At 45.4% G+C, this 17,287-nt stretch overlaps 1 protein-coding gene across 1 annotated transcript in view; it reads right to left on the bottom strand.

Annotated features, from left to right (window-relative positions):
- Tm9sf2 (transmembrane 9 superfamily member 2) overlaps positions 1-17,049 on the bottom strand; it is a 50,310-nt gene extending 33,261 nt beyond the window's left edge. Inside the window, exons 1-3 of the mRNA XM_075949005.1 lie at positions 16,699-17,049; positions 3,137-3,204; positions 617-710 (exon numbers count right to left, since the gene is read on the bottom strand). Coding sequence (XP_075805120.1) covers positions 617-710; positions 3,137-3,204; positions 16,699-16,869 — 333 coding nt within the window. The 5' untranslated portion in view covers positions 16,870-17,049. The remainder of the gene's footprint in view (positions 1-616; positions 711-3,136; positions 3,205-16,698) is intronic.
- Between the last annotated feature and the right edge of the window lie 238 nt (positions 17,050-17,287).

Genomic DNA, 17,287 nt, shown 5'->3' with positions numbered 1-17,287 from the left:
AGTACACGCTGTGTGAACAGTCAGAAAGACCTGCCAAGGGCGTCACAGTGCACGCTGTGTGAACAGTCAGAAAGACCTGCCAAGGGCGTCACAGTGCACGCTGTGTGAACAGTCAGAAAGACCTGCCAAGGGTGTCACAGTACACGCTGTGTGAACAGTCAGAAAGACCTGCCAAGGGCGTCACAGTGCACACTATGTGAACAGTCAGAAAGACCTGCCAAGGGTGTCACAGTGCACGCTGTGTGAACACAGTCAGAAAGACCTGCCAATGACACACTACAAAGAGAAGAAAGGTCTTTCTAAACCATGGCTTTAAGAAATTACTACTGGGGTTAGAGAGATGGCTCAGTGCTAAGGACCAGTTTTCCTGCCAGCACCAACAAAGCGGCTCACAGCACCTGCAACTCCAGTTCCAAGGGATCCCTTTGGGAATCAGGCACACAAATGGTGCACAGACATATACACAGACAAAACACACACGCACATAAAATAAGATTAAAAAGAAGGGGGGGCAGCTCTTTATTGGTAAGGTTCAAGTTATTTGAGACAGTTCTCATAACAAAAAGAACCCCCCAAACTATTACTAAATAATTTTTATTTAACACTAAATACAAACCTTATATGGCGAAGGTTCAATTCTTTCCCCAAATAACACCTGACCAAGATTTTCAGATGGGCGTTTTCCTTCCGATGCTTGGCAAAAATCAAACCTGAGGAAAGAGCATTAACATTTAAACAAGATAACCACGAGGTAAGCACCTCTGCACAATCTTGAATGACCCTGTATTTTATCAGCTCGTTCAACGAGGAACACCCCAAACACCATAGGTCCCACCAGATCCAGAAACTCTCTGTGTTATATACAACTAAGAATTTGAAAAAAAATTAAACATTGTAGCTTATCCTTGCAAAATTATAAAATTATTTATAATATAGCTTTATTTTTCAGGATTAATCTTTTGTTGTAAATTTTTTTTTTTTTTTGAGACAGGTTTCTCTGTGCAGCCCTGGCTGTCCTAGAACTCTCTCTGTAGACCAGGCTGGCCTTCAACTCACAGAGATCCACCTGCCTCTGCCTCCCAATTCCTGGGATTAAAGGTGTGCTCCACCACACTCAGCTTGTTGTAACTTCATAATGGATGTTAAGGACGACACTTCCGGAAGATGCACCAATTTATACTGCCTCACCCAGATATGGCGACCACCCATCCCTTCACTATGAGACCTCAGACTGGTGAAAGCAGCACCCAGTTACCCCAGCCTCTTCTGTAATGGCCATGTACTACGAGCTAGCTTAGTGATGCTGGGCTTCAATGTGCCGCAGAAACTGCAGGGCATCCGTATCCATGTCGACACTGGCGTCACGATGGAGACAGGACAGTCGGCCACTGAGAGGAGGATGCATTTCAGAGATCAGACCCAGTCAATGCTCCCAACAGGAACAAAGACTGAAGAAGACATGCCGACGCCTTAACAGACAGACACCAGACAAGGGCATCAAAGGCTCTGTGAAGAAGGCTGTCAACTCAACTCGGCTTCTGCACTCCTTTCTTACATACACTTAGATTACTGGGCAAATACTTTTTCTGTGTGGCAAAAATTGTGTTTTAGAACTCTTTGAGCCATGAAAAAAATCTTATGATTTTATTTTGTAAGCACCGGTGTTTTGGCTGTATTGTCTGTGTGAGGGTGTTGGATCCCCTGGAACTGAAGTTACAGGCAGGTTGTGAGCTGCCACGTGGGTACTAGGAATTGAACCCAGGTCCTCTGGGAGAGCAGGCAGTACACTTAACCATGGAGCCATCTCTCCAGCCTGAGAAACAGAGAAATTTTAACTCCTTTAGAATCTAGGAACTATGTAACAGCCAACATGGAATACAGCAGTTCAGTGACTACAGGCATTTTTATGCAGCACATTTTATAAAACAACTTGGAAAGCCAGAAAATGGTTCACTGGGTAAAGTATCATGCACAAGCCTGACCACCTCATTGTAATTAGCTAAGCCATGCAGTGGTGGATGGAGAACACTGACCCCACAAACATACCCAGACATGAAATAATAAGAAGCAATAACTTTAAATAAGTAACTAAGCAACTGGGCTATACATAATTCTTACAAGTTACAAAAAAGACTAAACTGACCGCACACTGACTGACATGAGAGAGAATCCTGCCGAGAAAGGTGCAAATCAAACATAAACTCACTCCTGCTTAAAATAAACTATACAAATATGGGTATATACATTTAAAAATCTGAGGAAAAGATGTCTCAGAGACAAAACAGTAGTTCTTTCTGAGGACAATGTGAAGCAGAATTCTCTTCAAAAATATCTAGGAAGCCAGTTGTTGTGGCACTCGGGGCGAGGGGGGAGGGCAAGAGGCTGGCGGATCTCTGTTGTCTACAGAATGAGTAGAGCTAGGGCTTGGCTCTTCCTCAGAACGTGGGATCCAGCCCAGCACCCACATGGTGACTTATCTCCATCTCTAACACCACTTCCAGAGCACCTGATGCATTCTTCTGCCCCCAAACCAGGCATGCGTGTGCTGCACAGACATTCAGGTAGTCAAATCACCCATACACATAAATAAAAAGTTAAAAGGAACAAAATTAATTTTTTATAATCAGGTAAAAAAGGAAAATCCATCAGTTATGCTACAAAGCGACACAAGAACAGCAGTCCAGTTCTTCAAGCAGAATTTGCTGCTGTGTGTGCACATGCTGCCCCCACATGTGTGCAGGTCCCCATGGAGGCCCCAAGAGGTAGGGGACCCTCTGCACCTGGAGCCACCGCGGGAGTGCTGGAGCTGAACCCGGGTCCTCTGGAGGACCACATGTGCTCTGAGCTGAGTCATCTCTCCAGCTCCAGAACAGCAGGTGTTACCTCAAAGTGTTCTGAGCTGGGTGTGGTGTTTTCTAGCAATCCCAACAACTGAGAGGCTGAGACGGGAGATTTGCCAAGAGTTCGAAGCCAGAACGAGTGAGACTCCGTCTCCACCACCTCTACCCAAATCTTTAGGCCCTCAGCATTTAGGAAATGAGTATGAACTTATTTCTGTAGGGAAATTAAAAGCTCTAAACACAGAATTGTGGCGCGTCACATGAAAGTTTATACAAAAACCAAGCAGGAAACTTACGCTGTATATTCATAAGGAAGAACAGATTCCACGGAGTCAAGTCGGTTAACAAACAGCTCTATCTCAGCCTGGAATGAGGAAGCATAGGATTAGAGCATGAACCCTGAAGACAGCACAGGTGCTCCAACCATTAAACCACTCTATCATAAATATTCGATTAATGAATTATATGCATTTAAAACATACCTATGAGCCGGGCGGTGGTGGCGCACGCCTGTAATCCCAGCACTCGGGAGGCAGAGGCAGGTGGATCTCTGGGAGTTCGAGGCCAGACTGGTCTACAAGAGCTAGTTCCAGGACGGGCACCAAAGCTACAGAGAAACCCTGTCTTGAAAAACAAAACAAAACAAAACAAAACAAAACAAAACAAAACAAAACAAAAAAAACCTATGTAACTTTTACTCATGTGTCTCCAGTATTTCTAATGCTTTTTAAATTCTAAATTTTCTATAATGTTAAATAAGATATTTAAAAAGCATTTGTCTCATTGTTTTCTAAGCCTGCTCTCTAAATTCAGCAGCTTCATTTGACAGCACAGAAGTAGTTTATTTCTAGAGAAGAGGAGACGGTTAAGAGGGTGCAGTGCTCTTGCCGAGGACCAGAGTTCAGTCCCCAGCACCTGAAGTTCAGCTCACAGCCTCAATCCAGCTCTAAAGGACGAGGCGCCCTCTTCCAGCCTCTGGAGAACAAGCACACACATATGCACAGCTCCTAAATAAAAACAAAATGTACCTCTTAGAAAGTAATTTCTGTTCCAGAACAACCAGAGCTAGTCTCAACAACCAAACAAATAAACAAACATAAGAAAAAAAAACTTTTGCTGAGCACACACCTTTAACCCTAGAACTTGGGAGGCAGAGCAGGTAAAACTCTAAATTCAAGGCCAAACTGGTCTACAAAGTTAATTCTAGAACAGTCAGGGCTACAGAGAAACCTTGTCTCAAACAAAACAAAACAGCAATTTCTCCCTTAAAACACACCATAATCAAGAAATGCTGCCACAGTGGTTGGATTTTCTCAACTAACCACTCTGTAAATAGAATCCCATGCATTATATGCACTCTTAAGCAGCCAGGAGAAGACCACGCGGTCTAATGCTGCTGGACCACTGCAATCAGTGGAGAATGACGCACTACAATTAGTAACCAGATCACGTTCAACACAAAGGAAAGGGAGAAAGGCTAACTCAACCTCTTAAAAAACATCTTTTTACTACAGCTTTCAAAATTGCTCCTAGATATAGATGTAGCTTCCTGGGAAGCCATCTGAGTCCTCAAACACTTTGGGGGCTAACCAAATACTGAGACAAATATCTTCATTGAGTCAAGACTGCTGTGGCTACCTGTGGATGAGATCAAGAGGGTGCCAAGAATGGCATAAAGCCACAATGCCGTTCCAATTTCACCAGTACTCAAGACTTTCTACTACCCCCCACTTACCAAAAGGCAAAACAAGATACGCAATGTGCAATGTAACAGGCCAATAGGGCCCACAAGACAGCTCAGCAGGGAAAACTGCTTGCTCACTATCCAGATCAACTTCTGAGGACTGTCCCTGAATTCAACATGCTTGCCTCTCCCTGTCATTAGGGGAAGAGTAAAACAGAGCAGATCAAAGTATAGACTGTGGGTCAGATGGCCTGGGTTACAAACCCTGTCCAATCGCTTAACTGTGTAATCTGGGACAAATTATTTAACAAGTCAGTTTCCCCACAGATGCTTCAGTTTCCTTATGGGCAAAATGGTGGTAATACTCATCTTGTATTTTAAACAGTGCCTAACAGAATGAGAAGATACAGACAAAAAAGACTGATACTACAAACAGGTAGAGAGTCTAAAAAATTACTGTGTTCATCAGCTAAACTCCTAAAGGCAATATTAACCTTTGTAAACAAGTTTCACAGACAAACTCTATACTTAAGAAAATAGCAACTCAAAAGCCCACACTGGCTGCCGTCTCTCTGCATAAAAATATGCCAATGGTCATCAGCAAACAAGACGGCAGGACGTGAGAGTTCAGCATCACAGAATGTTTGAGTAATTAAAGTCAAACATACACAACCACTGTAAAGGTAAAACTTGTAGCTGATGGTTTACTTGGTTAAAAGACTCTTTACTAACATAGCTATAAAGACAAACCTAAATTCAAATACTCTAACATCTAATAAAGAAAGGAAGGACTCTAAATCTAATTCAGGCTAATCTCCAGATTTCTCCTACATGACTCCAGATTTCTTTCTCTGAGACTTTCTAAGTTTTCAGTTTCAAAACCTGCAGACCTACAATGCTATCATCATCAGGCGTATCCTTTCCCAACCTCGTCTTGGGAAGCGAGGCTGCCAAGGCTTCAGTCCTCACTCTGACCCACCTGGTGGACAGGCAGGTTCCTTTCTCGTGTCTACGTTTTCTCGTTTGAAGAATGAGAACGATAATCCCATTTCCTAGCAGTTTTTGAGAAGCTTCAGCAATGGCATGCCCAAGATGAAAGCTGAGGGCATCCTACTGTGCAGCGGTGTCCAACAGAACCCAATGCCAATGTTCTTCATCTGCACTGCTGGACGTGACAACCTCCAGGCCATGGAGGCCACTGGGCACTTAGAATGTGGTCAGTTACTGGAGCTGAATAAACGGAATTCTTGACTTGTATTTAATGCTAGTTAAAGTTAAATGGCCATAGGAGGCCAATGGCTTCTAAATTGGGCAGAAGTAATAGAATATCAAGCTGCTTGGTGCCGTTTATATAAATAATCTCTTTGTATACTTAACATTTTCACTCCAGTCACCAGAGCCTTGTTCCAGAAAAAATAGCCCTCATTTTATTACTCCATCCCAGGGCTTCAAACCTTTCCTATAAAGAGACAGAGAAAACCATTTAGGGCCTGTAGTACCCACTGGCTTTACCCTGTGGTGTAAAAGCAGCCCAGACAACTGGGAACTGAGGCCATGCCTGAGGTCCAGTAAGCTGAATGGTCTTTAAAATAAAAACAGAAGTTCATGGGATTCTCAATAATTACTAAATAATTTTCTTCTTTCCTCCTCAACCACCTAAAAGCGTAAAAAACAACCTGTTGCTTGACAGCCAGCCTTCTGACAACAGGCAGTGATCTGCGCTGGACTCCATTTCCCTGTAAGCCTCATCTTTAGAGGAAACCCCGAAAACCGGAAGGCTGCAATCTTTTCAGCTGCCCCCTTTACCATGCCAGCTGGTTTTCCCAGGACTCGGCTACACCCACACAACACTTTCAACAGATGCGTCATCAAGCATAACTACAGCAAACTTCACGGTCCAAACACCAAAGTGTCCTAGTATTATAGAAGGTCAAAGGTCCTTTGAGCAACCTCTCTCTGTCCCCGTGTAGAAATTCTTCAAAGAGACTCATTTCTCCTGTGCGTTCTACCCAAAGCTAAATGCTCATCCTCAAGTATACGTTGCTTCTTTTCAAATATTCTTTCTAAATTTGTCCAAGACCAAATTAATTTACTTTATTTAGTCCAAATAAACTTAACGGACTCAACCTTGCTCTCTCATATAACTTGTTTTTGGAGCAGGGTCCCATGTAGCCCAGACTGGACTTGACCTATCTGTAGGGCCAAGGATGACCTTGAACCTCTGATGCTTGGGATCACACACCCTGAAATTGTTGCCCTGTTAGCATTACATTCATTACAGCTCTAACACTACCAACTTTATTGGCATTTTTATCATAGATCTAATATTACCAATAAGTTAAAACATTTCCTGCATGTTCCTTGCTATATTTAACACCCTAATTAGCTTCAGGTGCCAGTCCTGGGGTTTACGGGAAAAAATATCCACCATTCTACAGCTACCCACTTCCTTAAACCCATACATGTCTAAATTCCAATTTAAAATAGCCTTACAAATCAGGTTTACTAGTCTTCCTTTGTTTTTCTTTTTTTGAGACAAGGTTACTGTGTAGCCGCCCTAGCTGTTCTGGAACTAGCTCTGTAGACCAGGCTGACCTTGAGCTCACAGAGATCCACCTGCCTCTGCCTTTGCCTCTCAAGTGCTGGGATTAAAGGTGTGCACCACCATCATCCGGCCTAGCTCCTTCTAAAACTACATTTTTTTGGTTCTGAGTTAGGGTTTCGCTATGTGTTGTAGGAGGGCTGCTTGTTTGTCCCAGGCTGCTCAGCCCCGAAGAAACCACAGAAATTGTATTAATTAAATCACTGCTTGGCCCATTAGCTCTAGCTTCCCTTTGGCTAACTATTACATCTTAATTTAATCCATTTTTATTAATCTGTATATCGCCACGTGGCTGTGGCTTACCAGCAAGGTTAGGTGTCTGTCTCTGGTGGGGCTACATGGCTTCTCCTGACTCCACCTTCTTTCTCCTGGCATTCAGTTTTGTATTCCCCGCCTAGCTCTGTTCTGCCCTATCACAGGTCCAAAACAGCTTCTTTATTAACCAATGGTATTCACAGCATACAGAGATCCCACATCAGCCATTGAGCTAAAGCTGATCCTGAATTCACGTTCCTCCTCCTAGAGGAGGTAGACCTCCTTAGCACTGAGATCACTGACAAGCACCATACCCCTGGCTCAGGGTCCGTCTTTCACTAACTCTAGCCGCCGGGAAAGCCTCTGTTTCTACAACAGTGTCATTTAAACCAAGTGTGTCCACCTCAACGCATCTGACTCTGCTGCTCACTAAGGTTCACACCGGTTCTTGTCCCACTCTCGAAAATTATGTGCATCTTACTAGTTTTTGCTAACCATGCACTTGGCATTTTTATCTAATAGCAAACCCTCCATTAAATTTACCTTCTCTGTCAACTTTTCATGATCTAGCAAAGTAGCCTCAAATTGTACACATAGGAAAGATATGGATAATGCCTCTATGCAGTATGTATTGGTTCTGCTTTGTGATACAAAAGTCTGTTATTATCAAGAGTTTTCCATAAAAACTTCTAAAAACAGTATTCCTCACAAATCTTCCGCCTAGAGACAAAGCTCATTTTACCACTGCACATAAGAAGCACGAGATCAGTCTGGTGACAGCACAGCAGCAGACGGCTGTGGAGACACGACTCAGGAGCACATGCTCTCCTTCCAGGGGAGCTGAGTGCAGTTCCTAGAACCACTCGGGGTGACACATACCTGCCTGCAGGTACCCATGGCAATACTCACACATTAAACAATTAAGTCTTAAGACTTTAGGTCCAGTCTCAATAAACATGTGATCTTGGACAAGTAATGACCTTGAATGTAAAGACTAAATGAGGTGATAATAAAAGAAAATGGTACATAAAGAAGATGGTCCATAGCTCCATAGCTGACATGCAATTATAAATTAAATGAATAAATATGTATACTTGTTATCTGTTAGTCTGAACATCCTGAGCTTGAATAGAGATTCACTAGTATATGGATAACCCTGGGTTTCTGTAGGAGATCCTGTAGCCGTAAAAGCAGAAATGACTGTACACGCTGGGTCATTGCTTCTGCACAGCCATTGATCAGATCTCAGTTATTCAGTGGGTTTCTTAAGCTTTTCTGCTTGTGACTATAGCCAATAAAGTTTTTACACAATACTGAGTGAGTAATGGGTACAGAAAATAAGAATATAAATCAAACATTAATTGACAGAACAATTATTTGGTATAATGTAATTATGTCAATTACTGAAAATGAAAGCAAATTTGCATGCTCATGAGGGGAGGTACTTGTCATTTTTAATATAAAAAAATAAATTATGGGGGCTGGAGAGGTGTCTGAGGTTAAGAGCACGGGTTGCTCTTCCAGAGGACCAGATTCAGTTCCTACCACCTATTCAGCGGCTCACAACCACCTGTAACTACTGCTCCAGGGGAATCCAATCCCTCTTTTGGCCTCTGTAGGCAGTGCATGCACACAGTGCTGACATATTTGCATTTGTTAGGGAGAGTTACCGAGTCTCTGCGGGGGTTTAATTTTCTCATTAAAACAGCAAGCACTATGAGAGGCATTTAGGTTATGGGCAAGGGTGGGATGAATATGATCAAAATATATAAGCAAATGGAAACGTCATATATATTGTACATAGTATGAAAAGCCACTGTGGTGGAGCGTGGTGATGCACACCTCTAATCCCAGTGTTTAGGAGGCCAGCCTGTTCTGTGCAGCTAGTTCCAAGCCAGCCAGGGCTACAGAGTGGTACCCTGTCTCAAAAAAGAGAAAAGCTTGCTGTTCGACAACGACTCCAAATGCCAAGGGCACACTGAAGATACTGCCTTGATTCATTGGACCTATGCAATATCAGCCAATGTTCATCTTAATTTCAGACCTACTCCCAAGAGTTCACTTTTAGGAAGCTGTGCTGGGGAATTGGGCCCTTTCTATTCTGGTATCAAGTCTTCAAAACAGACTTATCCAGGAAGGAAAATGGGACTAAATATTTAACTTTTCTTATTAAGTTTGGCAAGAATGACTCTACTCTTGCACTTAAAGAAATCTTCTATGAATCCTGGGAAAAAATTTATATGGCAATTTTTTTAAATCTAATTTAGAGTGCGGGGGTGTCCCTTCTAAATCCACCTTCCCAGTGCATGTTTCTATTTTCTGTTTCAGTCAGAACTGTTTTACTGCTATAGACACACGGTCAGGCTGAAGTGCTCTTGCTTTGGCCTTTATTCTGCTTCTTCCCACTGCCACCGCATCAGCTCCACCTAACACCTACAGTGGGGAAAGGGCGCTCAGAGAGGAGGCACCACTGTATAAGGATCAAAGCCATCAGCCAGGCAGTCATAAAAGGGTCTAAAATACAATGGGGAAAGCCACACAAGATCCCACTGCCTAATGTTAGAGAAGTGGACTGATGTAAGTCTTAATGCAGACATGATAAAAAAAATCTTAGTAGGAAGTTGTTAAGTAGAAACTCAGGTTACAAGAAAGGGTGGGAGTGTTTTATTGTTCACGGAAGCTGATCTATTATTTACTCAAGGCTATTTCCTCATATCTCTGAAAAATAAAGTTCCAGTTTTAGAGTGTATCAAAGACTGGAGTATACATCTGACCGTGGAGCAGGTGCTGTGCACACCTGTAGTCCTAGCACTTAGGAAGTGGAGACAGGAGGCCAAGAGTTCAAGGCCAGCCTCAGACATTCGGATTACAAAGCCAACCTGGACTATACAACACCCTGTCTAAAAATACCCTAAAAATAAAAAAAAAATTGAAATTCTTTACATAGACAAATAACTTTTTTGGGGGGACTAACATCAATTCTGGAAGTCTTGGTTCCTAGGAGGCAGAGCAGCACAGAAGGAAAATGCACAGGGCATCCCAGAGTGGTGAGAAGCCAGAGCTGTGGCGTCAGACAGTCCTGGGCTTACCTGCTTTTTGGCGGAACTCTATTGCCTCTGTGAACTGAATTAAGTGCTGAGTTTCCATTGTTCCCCATCTAAAAACCCAGAGTGGTTATGGAGACTGACTGAGTTACTGTGTCCGGAACACAAAGGCTACGACCGGCAGTCATCACCTTTATAGCAGAGGGCATCTAGCAGGCCTGCCCTTTATGGGAATTCTTTCTTTTCAACTTTTTTTCTATTAAGCTGAGCTCTCACTGTGCAGCCCTGGCTGGCCTCAAACTCAGCTTTGCCTGCCTGTCTGCCAATCCTAGGATGAAAGCAGTGCCCCCTCCCCCCAGCAGTTTACCTAACAGCAACAGAGAAGGAAGGATCCGGTGGCCACAGGAACTAGAAAACTTACTAGAAGCCCAGGTGGCAGATGTGTGTAAGAAGACTGAGGACAGGCAGTTTAAGAACCCCGGTGTGAGGAGGGCAGTACAGGCCAGCGAGGGCACACATGCAGGTTTACTTTGCTGTAATGTGGCTGCATGCCTGTGACTTTGTTTCGTGCGCTTAGCTATACAGCTTTGGAAGGAAGAACTGGTAAAATGTTTATTTACTGTGGCTAACTGAGTCTTCCCAACGCCAATCCTGAAATACCACCCACACTCTCCTAGGTTTCCAGAAGGTAAGAATCCACACTTTTATTCCAGAGAAAACTACGAGGGTATGAAACCAAATGCCAGTCAGTAAATGCTACCCACTTGAAACAATAAGTACACACATAAACTGATTTTTGTTTCAGTACTTCAAAATCTTCATACTACTTCAGTCAAATGCTAGAGACAGTCTGCTCTGCTCAGAGCAACACACAGGCCTGCCTTCTTAAATCTGACTCATTCCATGTTTGAAGGCAACTAAACTGAAACAATCTATAGTTTCTAAAAATAACTCCAAGAAAGGAAGGTTTAAAAGTATGACTGAGAAAGCCTTCATTTTATCAGGGTTGCTGAACTAATGGTACTGAGCTTTGCTGTTGTTAGCCACTAGGGGGTAGAGTTGGTCATTGTTCTTTACAGTACAGCGAAGAATTTCAATTTTTCTTCTTTAAATTTCTGTGTGTGTGTGTGTGTGTGTGTGTGTGTGTGTGTGTGTGTGTGTGTGTGTGTGTGAGCAGACCTTCTGGGGGTAGGTTCTCTCCTCCATGTGGAACCCAGATCCCAAAGATTGAATCAGATTGTCAGGCTCACTGGCAAGTGTCTTTTTTTTTGGAGGCAGGGTCTCTTTAGTCTTGGAGCTCATTATGTAGACCAGGTTGGCCTGGAACTCACAGAGATCCGCCTGCCTCTGCTGCCCAAATGCTGGGATTAAAGATGTGCGTGTGCCACCAAAGCAAACCTTACTCTTTCCCCTAAGAATATGATCTCTCCAATGTTTTGAGAGCTTGTGCTACTTTAGTTCTTAGGTCTGAACTGACATTAAGGAGCCAGATATTGACAGTTAAACCATGAAGGTGAACTGTCACTCACCTTCAAGCACAGCCACTCACTCCACTGAGACTGGTCCACAGCTACCCAGACACAGCAGCTACCTGAATCAAGACTTTCCTAACGGTGGGAACACTGCCACGCCCCACCTCGTCCAGCAAGGATGACGCGCGACACACCGGAGCTCTTCTCACTGCAGTTTATTCCAGGACTTTATTCACTTTCTCTCTCTCTCTCCCCCCTCTCTCTCCTCTCTCTCCTCCTCTCTCTCTTTTCTACAGGTGAGACCATAAAACCCACATTTATTGCGATTCCTCAATCTTACTGCTGCACCCCCTGCAGCAAGTTCTGGGCTCCACGGAGAGAGATTTGGAGGTTCCCCGTACGATTGTCCCCGTACGGGCCACCACTTGTCGCGTCCACACTTGACCCAGCAAGGAAAAACGCAACACCCGGAGCTCTTCTTGCAGCAGTTTTCAGGACTTTATTCACAGCAATCTATTTCCCTCTCTCTCCCTCTCCATCTCCCTCCCTCTCTCTCTCTCTGGCAAACCTCTCCCAGCCCTTAAGTAGGCATGGGCTGCCAATCCCGGATTGCCAGGTGGGCACTGCCCGTAGGCCCACGCATATGCAAGCAGCTGATGATCATTGCGTGATCAGGCATAAGTCAGACTTTAACCATAGGAGTTGATTATACATCTCCATCAGGTGTGGCTCTATGCTGCTCGCTACAGGGAACTGTACACCTCACCCTGTGCAGATGCACTCGCTCTGATCACACATCCTCCATGGAAGAGAGGCTGCAGGAACAGAACCCATAGTGCAGGCCTTTGTTGTTATGGTCTTAAAACTAACAAAATAAGGCACAGATGTGAGGAAGGAAAACCAGATGCCTCAACGGCACTGAAAGCCACGCATGAAAAATGTTTCCAGAAATGGGGCTATAGACCAGTGGTAGAGCACACGGCTAGTATATACAAGTCCCTGGGTTCAATTCTTAACACCCCCATACACACAAGGGTATCTCAGGTATTATCATACAGTTATTAAATGTATAACTAAGCTGTACCTGGTAATCCCAACAGTAGGTAGGATAAAGCTGAAATATTTTGTACTTGAGGTCAGGAAAGCAAAACCCCATTTCAACAACTCAGAAATAAATATTAGCAGTGGATGCTGTTCGTGAAGAGGACCAAACCTGAGTTTGGTTCCCAGTTCCCATGTCAGTGGCTCACAACCATCGGTACTCCAGCTCGAGTGGGATCTGAGCCCTGTCCCCTCAGGTGGTCACACACACAGGCACACAAGACACACACTTAGGAGGGGGCTGGCGAGATGACTTAAGACCACCGGCTGCTCTTCTGGAAGGTCCAGGTTCTATCCAACATCCACAAGGCGCTAACAAGTTTCTGTAATTTCAGTTCCAAGTTATTTGATGTAGACTCCCTGGGTACACAACATGCACATGACACAGACACACACAAAGGCAAAACACTCATACACAGGCAATAAAATTAAAAAATAAGATTTACAGCCAGGCGGTGGTGGTGCATGCCTCTAATCCCAGAACTTGGGAGGCAGAGGCAGGCGGATCTCTAATGAGTTTGAAGCCAGCCTCGTCGGCAAAGTGAGTTCCAAGAAAGCCAGGACTACACAGAGAGACCCTATCTCGAAAAACCAGGAGAAAAAAGTTACATTTAAGAATACACAAATAGGAGCTGGGAAGACGGCTCAGTCATTAAGAGTCCAGCACTGTTCTTCTACAGGTCCTGAGTTCAATTCCCAGTACCCACCCATCTGGGGGCTACAACTAATGGTAACTCCAGCTCCAGAGGATCTGACACCTTTGGCCTCCACAGGCACCCACACTCATAGGCATCTGCACACAAACACACATAATTAAAGGTAAAATAAATCTTGACAAAAAACAATCCACAACTAATCCGTGCTAAGTACATTTCAACAAACTAATTACAACATAAAAAAATGAAACTGAACAAAATGCCTGACAAGCACAAATGGTTAGGAAGCCACAGACAGCATAAGTTAATAAAAAGCTCCCGTCTCTAACAGAAACAAGAATGCACACATCGTGATCACACAGGTATTTAAATGTACACACATGGAATGGCCTTATGCTAAAACAGGGTAAACCAGGACAATTCAGTATTCATGAAAGCTAAGATCATTAAATCAGAAACTAGAGTAGCATAAACAGGATTTTATGTTGAGTGGACTCCTGTTTCTCTGCCAGGAAATTAAACATAAAACTGTTGTTGTTGAGACAAGGTCTCTCTTCACAGCCCTGGAGGCCCTGGAACTCATTATGTAGCTAGACTGGCCTTAAACTCAAGAGATGCGCTTGTCTCTGCCTCTGCGATTAAAGGTGTGCCCAGCCACAAGGCTTATACAACAATTTTAAGTCGACAAAGTATCCACATCCTCAGTCTCAAAATCCATCCTGAGAAAATGCAGGACGAGGACTGGAGGGCCATTCTGCACGTGCTCCACAGGGCGAGAGCTGCCTCACTCTGCACACATCCAGTGCAAAGACGATGCTTCCTCTCAGTCAAACATAAGAAGCAAACACGACTGTCCCTGTGCTACAGAGCAGAAAAAGCAGAATTATGTAAGAGAACAGTATCGAAGGCTACTCTGTTCACTTCTGATGTTTAAATAAGTCCCTCTGTCCTCTTAAGAAACACAGGATGGATGGTCTGAACCTTCCGCTCTCCTGTCCCAATTCCTGCGCTGAAACGAAGACCCTCAGGTAAAGGTACTATGAAGGGGATGACCAGGTCTGGGCAGGGCACGCCCACCAAGGTTTAGTGTCCTCGAAGAGGCCTAAAGAAGCTCTTTCATCCTTCCCACATGAAGACACCTGCATACAGACCAGGAAGAAGATGAACCCTCACCAGACGCTGACTCTGTGGGCACCTAAACCTTAGCTGTCCAGCCTCCCAGCTGTGAAATGAATCTGTAAGGAAGAGAGGGAAGGGGCACTCAAAACAAGCAGCTGCCATCCTGACTGAGGTAATAAAAATTTCACTATGCAGAATACCTCCCCAGTGAGAGAAAAGGGAAGAAGCTTAAATTCTCACCGACAAGCTGGGGGAGACCAGCAACACGCCCTTGTTCCTATTGGCCAACACAGAGCAGCTGAAAATCCGACATCCAGGATGTGATGTCTTGCCTAGTTTATCCCCACATCTATCAAAGCTAAAAATCTCAAAGGACCTGAAAACTTTCCACAAAGATACTTAAGGACCTCGTGAGAGAAAAAAAAGTCATTTAGCTTACAGACCACCTATAAATTCCTTCACACTCATCTTGTCCCAAACGCTCCCTCGTCTGTTCTTTAGGGACGTGGACACACACCTTCCACATCAGACCTCATCAATCTCTTCATAAGCTTTTATTCTCCAGCGGTGGCTGGAGAGGCTGGGAAGGTACTTTCCTCTCCGAGACACTATGAAGACATCACACACTCACTCACAGGCTGGGTATGTGGTTGTAAAGGCGGGCTGCTGAGATATCTAAAAGACAAAACCTAGGGTGCCTACAAGACTGGATCTCACTTTGGGCCTGAACTCTCCACAAGCAGGCAGAGACAGAGTACCACAGTTAAATACTGCCGACTGTTAGCCTGAGTTGTGTCTGCACGTATGCCTGCAGATCACAAGAGGGTATCAGATCTCACCACAGATGGTTTGCTGGGAACTGAACTCAGGACCTCTGGTAGAACAGCCAGCACTCTTAACCAGATTCATTGGCATTTTCACAGCCACAGGTTGGTTTGTTTCTTTTGAAAACTAACGTGATTGTGCCAACGTAACACTGCATAGTGGACACATGTAAACCTAGAAACAGCAAAATGCAGTGAAAACTTTAACAGCCTCCCTAACGCACAACTGCGGTAAAGCTAACAGTCATAAAATAAACACCAGCTTTAAAAAGTTAGTAAATGAGCCAACTGCAGACTGTAAACGTTTTCTGAATCATTATTTGAACTGTTAAAAACGAACGGTTTCAAGGAGAGCCTCGATCCTGCAAATGGTTAAGTTTCAGTAACTTAACGAAATAATGGTACATTGTGATGCTCTACACCTAATAACATAAAAACCGCTATCAGCTGGTAAACCGAAAAACTTGTAGGCCAATGTTCTACGAAGCCAACACTTTCAAGACAGATTCTTTCGCCGTATGCCTCTTTAAAGTATTTAAAACTATCTCGGAGAAACCCACTTGGGATCTCTTAAATATGTTTACAGAGATTTCTAAAAATAACATTTAAAGGCCAGGAATTAAGCGTCTCGATAACTAGTCTTTACGAACGCAGTTTTGATGAGAGGAGGTGTCACGATCCACAGGTTAAGTAAGCGACTGCTAATCTTCATGTGAGACACCAAAGTCCTAGAGAGAATAAATCGTCGTAACCAGGAATTCCAGAAAAATACAATGACACGGGAAGCCATACAAGGAAAAGTTACTCTAAGTTGTCGCTCGGCTGGGAGCGCCCCACGGGGCGGGCGGCAGGTCACTCCGGGAGCTGCGTGCAGGCCAGCCCAAGGGCGATCGGCTCGCCGCGGGAGCAGTGCCTGAGACCTGGCGGGGACGAAGAGGACGGGTCGCCCGAGCGCTCAGCGCACCTTTGGGAAGCGGCCCCGAGGAAGCACGGCCCCTGCCCGCACCGCCTGCCCAGCCTGCCCAGCCCGCCGCCGCTCCGGAACGCGACCCCACCCACAGCTACGCCCCCTCCGCGGGCGGCCCGCTGGGCCTTCCCCACCTTGCACTCGTCGGTCTTCTTCTCCTCGGTGCAGAAGTTGACCGGCGCCAGGCCGGGCAGGTAGAAGGCGCTGCCCGGGTGCGGGCCAGGGACCGTCCCCAGCAGGAGCAGCGACAGCAGCAACAGCCGCGGGCCCGGCGCGGGCGGCGACGCGGACGGCCTGGCGCTCATGCCGGCGGCTGCGAGAGGACGGCGGCCGAACCGAGGGGGACGACGAGGGCGGAGGGGGCCGGGGGGGCTCGGAGATCACCTGCAGGCCCAAGCGCGGAGAAGGCCGGCCCGCAACGGCTAGTTCCGGTTGCGCTCCGAGACGCCGCGGGCCCCGCGACGGAAACCGAAGCGGGCCTCCACGGAGCATGCGCGGCGCCGCGTGCACATGCCCAGTGCGGGCGCCGCCAGAGCAGCGGGCCGTTTCCGGGCGGGGCGGGACGGGGGAGGAGATCCGCGTTCCGGGTTTCCAGCTCTCCGGCTGGGGCGACTTCCGGCTGCGCGCTTCTTGCTCTCACGGTCCGGTTTCGGAGTCCCACCTGGCGCTTCTCGGGCGCTCGGCTAGGGACTGATGAACCAATAAGTATTTCTGGTGGAGGCC

Source organism: Microtus pennsylvanicus, chromosome 15, assembly GCF_037038515.1.
Source record: "Microtus pennsylvanicus isolate mMicPen1 chromosome 15, mMicPen1.hap1, whole genome shotgun sequence".
NCBI classification, from domain to species: Eukaryota; Metazoa; Chordata; class Mammalia; order Rodentia; family Cricetidae; genus Microtus; species Microtus pennsylvanicus.
This window is presented reverse-complemented; position numbering and strand designations above follow the sequence as displayed.